We start from the raw sequence: 16,186 nt of genomic DNA, 5'->3' as shown, positions 1-16,186 counted from the left end.
TATTTACAACTTGTATTATTCAAAAACATAAAATAGCTTCAAATACTGTCAAAAATACTGTGATGTGATATTTTGGCCATATCACCCAGCCCTAAGTCAATTTAAAGCGATATAAATGTGTCCATATCACTCATCTCTAGTTCAAACCCCAAAAAGCTCAAGGTCAGGTTAGACGGAGGAAAGGAAGGCTATCTATCACTCTGGTTTTGAATGATCCATCTTTATGGAAGAACTTTACTGTATGTTTACACAGGACACAGCTGAAGTATAGACCAGCAACTATGAAACACAACCACTACTTTACCTTATGTTTACACAGGACACAGCTGAAGGATGGACCAGCAACTATGAAACACAACCACTACTTTACCTTATGTTTACACAGGACACAGCTGAAGTATAGACCAGCAACTATGAAACACAACCACAACTTTACTGTATGTTTACACAGGACACAGCTGAAGGATGGACCAGCAACTATGAAACACAACCACTACTTTACTGTATGTTTACACAGGACACAGCTGAAGTATAGACCAGCAACTATGAAACACAACCACTACTTTACACAGGACACAGCTGAAGTATGGACCAGCCACTATGAAACACAACCACTACTTTACTGTATGTTTACACAGGACACAGCTGAAGTATGGACCAGCCACTATGAAACACAACCACTACTTTACTGCATTCTTAACACCGGAGTCGACCCTGTAAAAACATCACTTCCAGGAATATCTGAAATGAAAACCAAGAGAGTACCACATCATACATAGTTCAGTTTCACAATTCACTGCTATGTCAACCTCTGTCTGCTTCCATTAAGTCCTTCATAAGGGCCTGACGTAATGGTTAGAGTACACTCAACTTGGCTGGCTGGCTAGCTGACTGACTGGCTGGCTGACTGACTGACTGACTGGCTAGCTGACTGACTGACTGGCTGACTGACTGGCTAGCTGGCTGGCTGACTGGCTGGCTGACTGGCTGGGTGAGCCCATTCTTACTGCTGGGCCTCAGCTGGGATCCTCATCATTACTCTGACCTATATTCCCAGTCAGACATCCAGACAGCACAGCAGCAAGAGCTCATGAGAAACCATCTGTACTGGTACTGTCACTGTTGCCTTGCAGAGTTAGGCTGCACTTTGTCTGAGTGAAAGGTGACTATTCACATGTCAAATAAGACAGCTTGTGTATCTAAACTGTCTTGAAATGGTGCGAACACTGAAAACAAATGCAACTGACATTCTACAACACAAATGATTCTGATCAAAGCAAAGGATCAACCCCTGAACTTTAAAAAACAACTTTCTCTACATTCTCTCTCAGCAGAGAGCAGTTGTGAAATACTGTCCACAGACAGAGAGAGCGCACAGAGGTGAAATGAACAAGCATTAGAGACTAATGCATATGTCAGACATAGAATTAGATTGACTTACTCTCTATAGGTCTGACGACGGGCGTCTCGCTGACCGGAGGCTGTGTCCTCTCGCTCCTGGGCTCCACCAGGCTGGGCAGGGGGCCACTGGGCACTGGGGGGTGGCTGTTGTTCTCCACCACCCTGACCGGAGGTGGTGCTGCCATCTCTGGCTGTCGGAAGACAGGCATCTCGGGTCTCCTGGAAGTAAAGCCCTCCACAGGGCTGACCATGGTGGGGTCGGTCCTCCTCTGAGGGGGGTCAGGGATCCGGGTGGCTGAGGGAGGCTGGGAGTCCCCCCTCCTGGGTGCCCCGGGGGGCTCGTGGGGCCGAGAGAGGGAGATCTCTGCCCGTCTGTGTGCCGAGCTGGAGGAGCTCTCTGAGACGGCTCCGGCTCGAGAACCAAGGCTCTGGGCCTCAGGCCTCTTCAGGCCGAAGCGGGCGATACCCGGGCTGGGCGAGCTGTCAATCTGCTTGGATGACACCTCAATAGAGATCTCGGTCCGGCGGGTGGAGGCTGTATCCAGGGCACGGCCTCCTACCACTCCCCCGGACAGCTCCATGCGTCTCAGGCTGGTTTTGGGGGAGCAAGGGTTGGAGTCAGAAGGCGAGGTTCTGGAGGGGTTGTCAGAGTTGCGGGCTTCGTGGAAGCTTCGCTGGCTGGAGGTGGAGGAGCGGAGGTTGGTCCTACGGGACAGAGGGGAGGGGTTGATGGAGATGTCAGACTCCTCCACCTCAAACGACCTCTTTAGTGCTGGAAAAGAGAAGACATGTTGTGGTCAGTCAACAGATCAACACAGACGAATTGTGTTGCCTTGTACATTAATTAAGTAATATAATGAATGGATTAATAAACATCAATATATGCATCAGTATATATCACAATTTCATAATTTAGCTGAGTAGCCTACTGCTATAGCCTAACTAGGCTACCAAAATACAAGAGGGGAAAGCGTTTCAGATTTGGAATAATCTCTTGGAGAAGATTGTAGGCCTACAATTTGATTTCTAACGTGTTTGGGGAACACCATTCAAAAATCAAGTTGAAAACTATGTCACAAAAAACAAAAACCCTACGGAATCCCGATGTAACTAAAATATTAACAGGGAAAGTCCGTTCATTACCGGATTTAATACGCTTCACATATTTTTTCATCATTGCGATGTAGTTATTTCGCATTCCCTCAATGAAAACGTGAATGACTCACAACAAACCGATGCGCACAAACTGATCAAACACAACCAAAGCGCGCGCTATTGTGGTGTATTCATTATCTCTTACGACGGAAACCGTTTACAAGTTAAGAACCAAATGGAAGCAAACGGAACGAAACATGGCGGGACCTAACTGAATTTGTCCAATAGAAACTCTAGTTTTCGTTGCAAAACTTTTGGTTTCTGTTGTTAAATATTACAAAACATTTTACAACAGAATCGGCGTAATGAATACACCCCTGCGCTCGCCATGCCCATAAATTGTGACGAATTAGCATGTATCCTATAAAAAAATACTCAAATTCTGTTCAATTCTGCCCATTGAATAAAAACGCGGTTCTATCAACAAATAACATAGATAAGCAGCAACAGGTTGGCTAATGGTGTTACCTTTATATATACCTCTATGGGTGTTACCTTTATATATACCATCTATGGGTGTGACTTTTATATATACCATCTATGGGTATGATCTTTATATATACCATCTATGGGTGTTACCTTTATATATACCATCTATGGGTGTTACCTTTATATATACCATCTATGGGTGTGATCTTTATTTATACCATCTATGGGTGTGATCTTTATATATACCATCTATGGGTGTTACCTTTATATATACCATCTATGGGTGTGACCTTTATATATACCTCTATGGGTGTTACCTTTATATATACCTCTATGGGTGTGACCTTTATATATACCATCTATGGGTGTTACCTTTATATATACCATCTATGGGTGTGACCTTTATATATACCTCTATGGGTGTGACCTTTATATATACCATCTATGGGTGTTACCTTTATATATACCATCTATGGGTGTGACCTTTATATATACCTCTATGGGTGTGACCTTTATATATACCATCTATGGGTGTGACCTTTATATATACCATCTATGGGTGTGATCTTTATTTATACCATCTATGGGTGTTACCTTTATATATACATCTATGGGTGTTACCTTTATATATACCTCTTTGAGTGTGACCTTTATATATACCATCTATGGGTGTTACCTTTATATATACCTCTATGGGTGTGACCTTTATATATACCACTATGGGTGTTACCTTTATATATACCTCTATGGGTGTGACCTTTATATATACCATCTATGGGTGTTACCTTTATTTATACCATCTATGGGTGTTACCTTTATATATACCATCTATGGGTGTTACCTTTATATATACCATCTATGGGTGTTACCTTTATTTATACCATCTATGGGTGTTACCTTTATATATACCTCTATGGGTGTGGCCTTTATATATACCATCTATGGGTGTGGCCTTTATATATACCATCTATGGGTGTTACCTTTATATATACCATCTATTTCTGTGACGTGCGTCATTTGTTGATCACGTGACCCACTTACATTTATAGTAAAACCCAAGCTGATTATAATATATCTTTAGTAATTTCTTTAGTAATCTCTTTAGTAATGAAGTTTCTACAATAGAAGGACAAATATTAGTCTAGCCCAGCTCACTAGAAATAGTATCATACACACTCTTCAGCATTTTTATTTTCTAGTGAAATATCTTCAAGCTTCAAATAAATGAAGCATCATCACACACCCAACCACCCCCATTTGCACACACAGATGCACACAGACACACACAGACACACACACACACACACACACACGCATACACGCACGCATGCACACAGACGCACACAGACACACGCACGCACACAGATGCACACAGACACACGCACGCACACAGAAGCACACAGACACACACACACAGACACACACAGGGCTTTTGCCCAGACAGTTTCTTGCTATAATCTTCATAAAGTTATCCTTGAAAGCTAGCTATAGTTACAGCATTCTTATGCTATTTAAGTGTCAGCCATGTCAAATTCAATGTATTATTCCATTAGCAAACATTGAGTTCTGCAAATCACCAGGATGCCTTAACTAACCAAGGTAGACAGGGGAGTTGACAGAGGACTGGCAGATCTGGAACCAGGCTAGTAGTGCAATGAGTCCCAGGTAAAAAGATTTGGGACCTGGGGCTTATTGTTTCCAGTTGTTGTTGTTGTTATGTTTCCGTTGGGTTTCTAAGTTGGCCTTACAGCCTTACAGTCAGGGTTAGGTAGGTTACTTTCTAAATGTAATCCATTACAGTTACTAGTTACCTGTCCAAAAGTGGAATCAGTAACGTAACTTTTGGATTACCGAAAATCAGTCATGTAATCTGATTACATTACTTTTAGATTACTTTCAGATTACTTTCGCCTTAAAATGCATTAGAAGAAGACAAACATGTACGTTACCAATTGAACAACATCTATTTCAGGATAAATCAATGTTAAAGTTTACATAGCTGGCCATATATGGATGTAAAATGTTACTTTATGGGTTGGTTATGTAGGCTTCTTCTAACCCATCGCTTTCTACTACATATAATAATAATATGATTAAATGATATCCTTACATTACATTACATTAAAAACCAAAGTCTATCAGTTTAGATTAGCCACATTGTTTTACCTGAGCATAACCCCAACACTAAGGACATATTAGCCAGCTCTACTCTGTTGTTTATGATTTTGTTGTAATGAAGGACTGATTGGGCTCATTGATTCGAGTTGAATAATAAATGCTGCGCTTGTGGAATGGCATGCATTGATCAATAATAATAAGTGATATCCGTATCACCGTAGACTAAACCGCTGCTGTCATCCTTACCTCCAAGCGTTTATTCAAGTTGGATAATCTTTGGATGCCGACAACAGTCACATCATTGGAAGAGATATCTTGAACTGTAGCCTACAAAAGCCTATTTCTGCTCTTTTCCCGCGATGCATCAAACACATTTGGTGAGTCATCATAGTGGTCTCTGACTTGTGGTCAGACTCGCTCAGGTGGAACAAACTTAAATTTGCGCCTTTTTTCAATGCTGATTTGAATATCATTGTGAAAACAGAGTGTGTCAAAGTGTCAAAGATTTTCTTTCTGAATTTAAAAGTAATCCTCAAAGTAATCATCTAGTTTTTCAAAAGTATCTGTAATCTGATTACAATATTTTTGCTGGTAACGTAATGGATTACAGTTACCGTTTTTGTAATCCCTTACATGTAACGGATTACATGTAATGACTTACTCCCCAACCCTGCGTAACGTATGGGGTTCCATTGGTTCCGTGTCAGTTTGGAGGTTGCGACACCTAGCTAACCTCTGCTCTTCCAGACTAGGGCCCTGGAGCTCCCAAATAAACAACCCAGCCAGCGCCAGCATCTTCCCCGCTCAGAAGGCCCCGAGCCAGGGAGCAGCATGGGGGTAATAGACCCCCTTATGGAGCACACTATTTTCACACACTTGGTTCTTTTCATCAGGTTTTTGTGTCGTATTACTGAATAAAAGCCATGCTGGCTGCAGTTTAGGCAGGGCTACCTAAAGATTTAAAGATGTGTGAGTAGATACATGACAAATGCTGTGCTATTGAGGTGTTTGACACAGAATTCTGGGTGTAATAGCTGATCTTGGCAACAGTTCAGAAATAGTTTAGTTTCACTGAGGAAAGAGACCAAAATCAGGAGTAACATTTTTCAGGATGCATTATGGATATTTCTGTGACTGCTTAAACAAGGCTGAGTCTCACTGGCCTAATGCTCCTCTAAACTCTCTCGAATCTGCTGTACAGATACAGGAAATCTCAGCTTGGTTGACGGTTATCGACAGATTGGCATTCCAGTTCTGTCAGCACTCCGGGCCCTCTAGGTACTTTGGACCCATGGTCCTGGACAATGGCTGGCTTTATCCCAGCGCTCCCTGGCTAATAGTGGTCTGCCAGCGAGGTGAGGCCAGGTGACTGATGTCCAACTGTTACAAACAGGGATTAGGTTTCCTCCCTGAGACAGGAAGAGGGATCTGGCCCACTGTCAGCAGAACCGTGTTTACATTTACATTTGACATTTTGGTCGTTTAGCAGACGCTCTTCTCCAGTGCATTAATTCAGCCAAGACAACCACATCACAATCACTGTAAGTAAAACTCTCCTCAAGCTATCAGCAAAATCAATGCTAGTTACTATTTGTTCATTGGGGCACAGCGTTAGAATATTTTTTTTGCCATGGGGAACAAATATGAGCGCTTCATATTGGACAAGTCTAGGTAGTCCCTCAATGTTTCAATAGGTTTTCTACCGTTTGGTGATTAATGAACTCAACCCAAGATAGTGGCCTGATGATGAGTGTGATAGAGAGTGCTGTGTTGTTAAGGCTGTATCTCAATACTATAAAATGGCCTCAGTCTCTCCATCTGTTTTCCTCCATCTGCACTAACATTAAAGAACTGGTCTTTTGAACGTGAGTTCCTGGAAAGAATCCCCCCATACCAGTTTGGGAAGCCAATAAGATGTTCAATCACATAGTAGTACACCTGGAATCCGGAGGAGTGGAGATAACTAACCCGGTGCACCACATGAATAACAGCTTCCAGCCTATATTCATAAAGTGTCTTAGAGTAGAAACGCTGATCTAGAATAAGTTCAGCCTTTTACATTACAATACAATTAATGTATCCCCCATACATTAATTGTATTGTAATGTAAAAGGCTGAACTTATTCTAGATCAGCGTTTCTACTCTAAGACACTTTATGAATATAGGCTGTAACTGATCCTAGACCAGCACTCCTATTCTGAGACGCTTCATGAATACAAACCCAATGGTCTCAGCTGATCCATACAATTCTGACCAGCTTTGAGGAGAGACAGAGGCTGTCCTGATGTGCCTACAGTGTATTACAGTTCACTGACAGCCATGCTAGTGGTAAAGGGATACCTAGTCAGTTGCACAACTGAACCCATTCAACTGAAATGTGTCTTCTGCATTTAATCCATCAGAGTGGTGCAGGGGGCTGCCTTAATCTACAGCCACGTCATCGGCGAAGTTGTTGGGGGTTAACTGCCTTGCACAAGGGTAGAACAGCAGATTTCTCCACCTTGCTGGCTTGGGAATTCAAACCACTCCTAACCCGCTAGGCTACCTGCCGCCCCGTGATAAGGAGAGTCATGCATCTGGATAGAGATAAGGACTAAGCCATGTGACCCCTGCTACAAACAGACATATACCAGATCTGCTACCACAGCTGACTAACCACCTGATGCAACGGCTGATCCTGCATAACAGATCTAGACAAACACAGATCTAGACCAGTGATGTCACAAAGAACACTTTTGAGACAAAATGTCATGAACAAAATGGGCCATGAAATGCACTACCTGTAGATATGGCTGATATAATGCCTATAATGCTGAGACATATAAAGGCGTTTAGATACAGTGATTCAACAGGAAATAAGGAAGAGCCTAAAACAACATCCCTGATGAAGTCATTCTCACACAGCAGAAATAACAGGAATTACTTGAAGCAAGGATGAATAGTTACAGTAGTTAGTCCCATAGAGATCCTATTAAATTATTAGCATTCTAATTCCTAATTCTATGGTTAGTCTTGTGTAGCATCTTTCAGTCCACTTAACAGCAAAAAGAGGAATCATCTCAGCTCAAAGAATATAGTAGCTTCCATAACACAAAAGTGCCATTTAAAGGGACACTTAACCACTTTTTAACCTCATATTCATTATCTCCAGCACCATACCTGTGTCTACATTTGTTGCGACAGTCTTCACAGTGTTGAGGAACCAACCAACAGATATTGTGATTGATGTAATGACCAGTCTGGGTGTAGTGATGTTAGGGGAGGACAAAAGAGAAGGGAGCTGTGTGTGTGTGAGTGTGTGTCGGATCTGTGGTAAGAGAGGCACCAGCTGTCTGGAGGAGACAGACAGGAGACACAGGCACTCTCAGCTCTGTGTGTGTGTGCGTGCGTGCGTGTGTGTGTGTGTGTGTGCGTGTGTGTGTGCGTGCGTGTGGCCCCTTCCCCCTGTGTAGTAAGGTAAACACTGAGGGGTTGGAGCCTGGCTCACTGAGGCTCTGACGCACATCTCAGACACTGGCCCCTAAATCACTAATGTGTTATACTCACACAATACTGCAGGAGGTGAACTGGGTGTGTGTGTGTGTGTGTGTGTGTGTGTGTGTGTGTGTGTGTGTGTGAGAGAGAGAGAGAGGGAGAGAGAGAGAGAGAGAGAGAGAGAGAGAGAGAGAGAGAGAGAGAGAGAGAGAGAGAGAGACTGTGTAAAGTATGTGTTTATGTGTTTGCATGCCAGTGTGTGTATGGTGCCTCCATTTCAGCTTGTCTGTATGTTTCCCAGCACAAGGACAAAGGCGTGTGAAGCCTCAAAGAGTCTTTATCAGGAGCTGTACAGTATCAATGAGATAACAGTGATCACAAGCCTCCTAGCAACAGCTAGATAATTATAATGAGGACCAAATGTCAACTCTGTTCTTTATTTTATTCACCTCCTTATCTTCCTCTACCTCTCTCTACCTCCACCTCCACCTCTCTCTCTCTCCCACCTCCCCATTTCCACTTCTCTCAATTCAATTTCCATTTTATTTAAGGTCTTTATTGCCATGGGAAACATATGTTAACATCTCCAAAGAAAGTGAAGAAGATAATAAACAAAAGTGAAATAAAAAATACAAATGAACATTACACTCACAAAAGTTCAAAAATAATATTATGTGCAAATAGTTCAAGTACAAAAGGGAAGATAAATAAACATAAATATAGGTTGTATTTACATTGGTGTTTGTTCTTCACTGGTTGCCCTTTTCTTGTGGCAACGGGTCACACATTTTGCTGCTGTGATGGCACACTGTGGTATTTCACCCAGTAGATATGTGAGTTTATCAAAATTAGATTGGTTTTCGAATTCTTGGTGGGTCTGTGTAATCTGAGGGAAATATGTGTCTCTAATATGGTCATACATTTGGCAGGAGGTTAGGATGTGCAGCTCAGTTTCCACCTCATTTTGTGGGCAGTGTGCACATAGCCTGTCTTCTCTTGAGAGCCAGGTCTGCCTATGGCGGCCTTTCTCAATAGCAAGGCTATGCTCACTAAGTATGTACACAGACAAAGCTTTCCTTAAGTGTGGGTCAGTCACAGTGGTCAGGTATTCTGCCACTGTGTATTCTCTGTTCAAGGCCAAATAGCATTCCAGTTTGCTCTGTTTTTTGTAAATTCTTTCCAATGTGTTATTTGGTGTTTTACGTTGTACACTGAGGATATTTTTGCAGAATTCTGCATGCAAAGTCTCAATTTGGTGTTTGTCCCATTTTGTGAATCCTTGGTTGGTGAGCGGACCCCAGACCTCACAACCATAAAGGGCAATGTGTTCTATAACTGATTCAAGTATTTTTAGCCAGATCCTAATTGGTATGAGAAGACTTTGCCTATGTTTGGTTTTGTTAGTCAATCTCTCTCTCTCTCTCTCTCTCTCTCTCTCTCTCTTTCTCTTTCTCTTTCTCTTTCTCTCTCTCTCTCTCTCTCTCTCTCTCTCTCTCTCTCTCTCTCTCTCTCTCTCTCTCTCTCTCTCTCTCTTTCTCTCTCTCTCGCTCTTATCCTCTCCCGACTCTTCTCTCTTAGCCTGTCTTAAAACTTGTTTTCCAGGGCCTCCCGAGTGGCACAGCGATCGATCTAAGGCACTGCAGTGTTTGAGGCGTCACTACAGATCTCGGTTTGATCCTGGGCTGTGTCGGAGCCGGCCACGACCAGGAGACCCATGAGGCGGCGCACAATTGGCCCAGCATCACCCGGGTTAGGGTAGGATTTGGCCAGCTGGGATGTCCTTGTCCCATCATGCTCTAGTGACTGCTGTGGCGGCCGGGGTGCATGCACACTGACTTCGGTCGCCAGCTGTACGGTGTTTCCTCCGACACATTGGCTTCCAGGTTAAATAAGCAGTGTGTCAAGAAGCAGTGCTTCTTTGGAGGATGCATGGCTCTCGAACTTCGCCTCTCCTGAGTACGTACGGGAGTTGCAGCGATGGGACAAGACTGTAACTACCAATTGGATATCACGAAAAAGGGGTAAAAAAGTACCAAAAAATGAAATAATAACTTGTTGCCCAAACACACTAAGACAGTCGGGAAGAGGGCACAACAAAACCTATTCCACCTCAGGAAAATAAAAAGATTTGGCATGGGTCCTCAGATCCAGCTGCATCATCGAGAGCATCCTGACTGGTTGCATCACTGCCTGGTAGGGCAACTGCTCGGCCTCCGACCGCAAGACACTACAGAGGGTAGTGCGTACGGCCCAGTACATCACTGGGACCAAGCTTCCTGACATCCAGGACCTCTATACTAGGCGGTGTCAGAGGAAGGTCCTAAAAATTGTCAAAGACTCCAGCCACCCTAGTCATGGACTGTTCTCTCTGCTACCGCACGGCAAGTGGTACCGGAGCACCAAGTCTACGTTCGAGAGGCTTCTAAACAGCTTCTACCTCCAAGCCATAAGACTCCTGAACAGCTATTTTTTCCTTAACACTTTTTTTCCTTCAAACTTTTTAAAGCGTTGTTGGTTAAGGGCTTGTCAGTAAGCATTTCACTGTAAGGTCTGCACCTGTTGTATTCGGTGCATGTGACAAATAACATTTGATTTGATTTGATAAAGGCACCCACCACGTGATCAGCTGATTGTCAACCAGAAGGAACAGAAGAGAACAGTTAAAGTCCTCATGACCAATGTGCTCCTCACAGTTTATCAGAAATATTGAGGCAAATTCAGGGGGTGTGAATGATCAGTAGATGTTCCACGACCTGTAGATTCTGATCTGTGATTGGCCAATTGTGCCCTTTTTACAGCTGAGAGTGTCAGAGAAGACAATGGTGTGTGACCCTTGACCCTCAACAAAGTGGACAGGTCGGTGCGTGTGAGAACTCCTACTCTCAGCCCAGATCAGTACTGATCCTGATACCTGTTGAATTCACACAGGATCCAGTGAAATAAGGCCAACTCTTTTTATGAGACACATACACATAACAGAGAGGAAAAGAAGGGCCTCAACCAGCGAGAGATGAGGTACAACCCAAAATATTGTATAAGCATGAGTGAGAGTTGTGCCTATTCCTTCTCAATGCACACACACATATAATGCCTTATAAGTGCTTTTCTAATGCGTTGTGATAGCCCTCATAGAAAATGTTACCGGCCAAACTCACCTCATCAAGGCTACTTAACATCCCTCTCCAAAAGGTGTCCATTACAGTCGTCAAACACACTCTCCAACCCTCGCAGGAAAAGTTCATGTTAGCTAAAAGAAAAGGGAAGTCTTTCATTGCTTTGTCGTATGATGAAGGCTGGTGATAACTCAAAGGGCCTTGGCTTGGGTGGGCGTGTGTGTGTGTGTGTGTGTGTGTGTGTGTGTGTGTGTGTGTGTGTGTGTGTGTGTGTGTGTGTGTGTGTGTGTGTGTGTGTGTGTGTGTGTATATATGTGTGTGTGTGTGTGTGTGTGTGTGTGTGTGTGTGTGTGTGTGTGTGTGTGTGTGTGTGTGTGTGTGTGTGTGTGTGTGTCTACGTGCATTGGTGCCTGTGTGTGTGTCTGTGTGTGTATGTGGGCAGAGTATAAGTTACACTCCACATGTTCTACAGGGAGAATAACAAAGAGCGGTAGCTGAAAACATACAAAGGTCCGCTATGTTCTCGCTGCCTGGGAGTGACCCCAGCAGTTGGTTCCAGTAGCCTCCAGCTACAACACACACAGCATGGCGGCAGAGGCAGGACACCTGTGTTAGTCGTGAGAGGTGAACTGATAGGGCAGATAAGGACGGAGACGGCTGGTTGACCTTTCAGCTCCTGGCAGGGGACACTTCCTGTGCTGTCCTCCAATGGGGTTCTCTAATAGAGTGGGGTCAGGGAAGCTACTGTGCAGAACAATGACAGATTGGCACAAAATGTAATAGTTAAGTTGAGAAACCAGTTATTTGAGTGGGCTTGTATTATAATGTATTGTACAGGTCAGATTCAAAATGCCAGATGAAATGCCTTGGGAAGCAGTTGAAAAGATTGAGCAATCAATCAAAACCACATTAACAAAACGTTTTAAATGTGTTTTTACTGGACATGATTGGCCATCCCATTAACGTGAATCATCATAGAGCACAACTGTTTAATTCCACTTCATTTTGTGTCCTGAAAAGCTGTCTGATTAGACAGTCTCAGACACCTTCTCCCTGTTGAAAACCACCCAGAATGTGTGAATTCTGTAGCTCCCATACAGTCTAATGATCCCCTCTAGATATGGTCTGTTCAGATGACACGTTTTAGCTTATACAACGTGCACTAACCAATTGAGGGGTATTCAGAAAAAACAACCACAGCTAAATCACAGTTTGCTTAATTCTGGTTTTCTACAGTATGTGAAAGACTTGTTGTATGTCCCAATTGGCACCCTATTCCCTATGAGTCCCGGTCAAAAGTAGTGCACTAAATAGCAAATAGGAGGATGCCATATGGGACACAACCTTGAATCTCTACCTCTGGTCTGATTTCTGCCCTGCCTGTCAAAAACTGAGCATCTAAAAAGAGGCTGACACTTCATTTAGTTGTCACGGTAGCATTGGCTTGTACTGCAGGCTGAGGGAAGATACTCACTGAGGGGAGGGGATAGCCCAAAGCATAACATAGCTGAGAACTGACTGTTATATGATGACAAAGTAAACACTTGTGTTATTCATATCAACCATTAGTGTAACATAAAATAAGTACTTAAAGAATGATCAAAGATCAGATTGTTTTACCGCCAATACTGGCCTGAACCTTTAATGGAGATAAGAGTATATCTGACCCTGAATCAGTGGTTAAAGGCAACTTCTTCTACATTGGCAGTGAGGAGAGGGTTTAAGCTGAGAGCAGGGCAGGCATTGAAGCTCCTCTCCTCCCCTGTAAAGAGAAGAGAGGACAGGCTGTGTGGATATCCTCTCCTACTCTGTAAAGAGAAGAGAGGACAGGCTGTGTGGATATCTACTCCTCCTCTGTAAAGAGAAGAGAGGCCAGGCTGTGTGGATATCTACTCCTCCTCTGTAAAGAGAAGAGAGGCCAGGCTGTGTGGATATCTACTCCTCCTCTGTAAAGAGAAGAGAGGCCAGGCTGTGTGGATATCTACTCCTCCTCTGTAAAGAGAAGAGAGACCAGGCTGTGTGGATATCCACTCCTCCTCTGTAAAGAGAAGAGAGACCAGGCTGTGTGGATATCCACTCCTCCTCTGTAAAGAGAAGAGAGGCCAGGCTGTGTGGATATCTACTCCTCCTCTGTAAAGAGAAGAGAGACCAGGCTGTGTGGATATCCACTCCTCCTCTGTAAAGAGAAGAGAGGCCAGGCTGTGTGGATATCTACTCCTCCTCTGTAAAGAGAAGAGGGGACAGACTGTGTGGATATCTACTCCTCCTCTGTAAAGAGAAGAGAGGCCAGGCTATGTGGATATCTACTCCTCCTCTGTAAAGAGAAGAGAGGCCAGGCTGTGTGGATATCCACTCCTCCTCTGTAAAGAGAAGAGAGGCCAGGCTGTGTGGATATCCACTCCTCCTCTGTAAAGAGAAGAGAGGCCAGGCTGTGTTGATATCTACTCCTCCTCTGTAAAGAGAAGAGAGGCCAGGCTATGTGGATATCTACTCCTCCTCTGTAAAGAGAAGAGAGGCCAGGCTGTGTGGATATCCACTCCTCCTCTGTAAAGAGAAGAGAGGCCAGGCTGTGTGGATATCCACTCCTCCTCTGTAAAGAGAAGAGAGGCCAGGCTGTGTGTGGATATCCACTCCTCCTCTGTAAAGAGAAGAGAGGCCAGGCTGTGTGGATATCCACTCCTCTGTAAAGAGAAGAGAGACCAGGCTGTGTGGATATCCACTCCTCCTCTATAAAGAGAAGAGAGGCCAGGCTGTGTGGATATCTACTCCTCCTCTGTAAAGAGAAGAGAGGCCAGGCTGTGTGGATATCCACTCCTCTGTAAAGAGAAGAGAGACCAGGCTGTGTGGATATCCACTCCTCCTCTGTAAAGAGAAGAGAGGACAGGCTGTGTGGATATCCACTCCTCCTCTGTAAAGAGAAGAGAGACCAGGCTGTGTGGATATCTACTCCTCCTCTGTAAAGAGAAGAGAGGACAGGCTGTATGTGGATATCTACTCCTCCTCTGTAAAGAGAAGAGAGGCCAGGCTGTGTGGATATCCTCTCCTCCTCTGTAAAGAGAAGAGAGACCAGGCTGTGTGTGGATATCCTCTCCTCCTCTGTAAAGAGAAGAGAGGCCAGGCTGTGTGGATATCCTCTCCTCCTCTGTAAAGAGAAGAGAGGTCAGGCTGTGTGGATATCCACTCCTCCTCTGTCTACCAAACAATTTCACCCACCACAGAAATCTGCTCTCTCTCTGGAATTTCCTCTCACTGCCTAAACGCCCTCAGAATGTAAAAGACTGTAAGAAAGAGAGAGAATGTAAAAGACAGAAAGAAAGAGAGTATGTGTGTGTGTGTGTGTGTGTGTGTGTGTGTGTGTGTGTGTGTGTGTGTGTGTGTGTGTTTGTGTGTGTGTGTGTGTGTGTGTGTATGTGCGTGCGTGTGTGCGTGCGTGTGGGTGGGTGCGTGTGTGCGTGGGTGTGTGTGTGTGTGTGGGGAGGGGGGAGGACTACTTCACTCCATGGCTCTGGAGCAGTGGGACCTTGCCTGACCCCTCACCCTCCATGGATTCCTCTGCTCTATCGATCACGACATACATTCAGTCTGAAACTGGCAGCCTAGAGGTCGTTTGTGTCACTTCAAAATGTACAAATCAAATTCATCACGGATTGGATCGTCTCTAACAAATCTAACCAGTCAGAGTATCAACGTTAATAACGTCATCATGTAGGCCGGCTCTGGTCCAACCACTCGGTTTCTGGGACCAATCAGAACGTCCAGAAAGTGTTCGCATTCTAGAGATTGTAGTGGAAGGAAGCAAATCCAGACTCATAGTGAAGAAGAAAGGTCAGTTTGGCTGGAGTGATGTAAATGGGTAGCCAGGCAAAGTGGGACCTACATTAACTCTAGTTTGTTCACGTAGACTATTCCTAAATCATTGCTGTTCTCCTGAGGTGGCTGCCATCTTCAGCAGCAGTACTACAGGACATCAGAGCATAATATCAACCTAAGAGCCCCTTCAATAGAGCACAAACTCACATATTCAGACATTGGCTGGTCCTAGCTTCATACTCGTCGCCAAACCCACTGGCTCCAGGTCATCTACAAGTCTCTGCTAGGTAAAGCCCCACCTTATCTCAGCTCACTGGTCATCATAGCAGCACCCACCCAGAGCACGCGCTCCAGCAGGTATATCTCACTGGTCACTCCCAAAGCCAATTCTTCCTTTGGCCGCTTCTCCTTCCAGTTCTCTGCTGCCAATGACTGACTAGCCTACCTGGTTAAATAAGTAGAATACATTCTAATTCACAATGTCTGCCACTTAGCAGACATTTTTATCCAAAGCGACATACAGTAATGCATGCAAACATTTTCGTAAGGGTGGCCACAGCGGGAATCCAACCCACCACCAATGATCTACCAACTGAGTCACACCGGACCACTTTTATCAAACAAAGCAGGACACACTAGTTTGAGCTGAGAACAGCTGAAGGCCCCAGTGGCCTGGTCAGTAGAC

The 16,186-nt window shown here is 44.2% G+C and overlaps 1 protein-coding gene across 5 annotated transcripts in view; it reads right to left on the bottom strand.

The window, feature by feature from the left end:
* The window catches only part of LOC110516540 (septin-9), a 156,017-nt gene that overhangs the window by 80,072 nt on the left and 59,759 nt on the right, over positions 1–16,186 (bottom strand). For 3 of the 5 annotated variants that reach the window (XM_036941638.1, XM_036941643.1, XM_036941642.1), the window contains one exon: positions 1,442–2,173. In XM_036941638.1, coding sequence (XP_036797533.1) covers positions 1,442–2,173 — 732 coding nt within the window. Of the gene's footprint in view, positions 1–1,441; positions 2,174–2,544; positions 2,704–3,024; positions 3,110–16,186 lie in introns of those variants that run through there. The other 2 variants (XM_036941639.1, XM_036941640.1) reach the window with 2 other exon arrangements.

Source organism: Oncorhynchus mykiss, chromosome 13 (assembly GCF_013265735.2).
Source record: "Oncorhynchus mykiss isolate Arlee chromosome 13, USDA_OmykA_1.1, whole genome shotgun sequence".
Lineage (NCBI taxonomy): Eukaryota > Metazoa > Chordata > Actinopteri > Salmoniformes > Salmonidae > Oncorhynchus > Oncorhynchus mykiss.
This window is presented reverse-complemented; position numbering and strand designations above follow the sequence as displayed.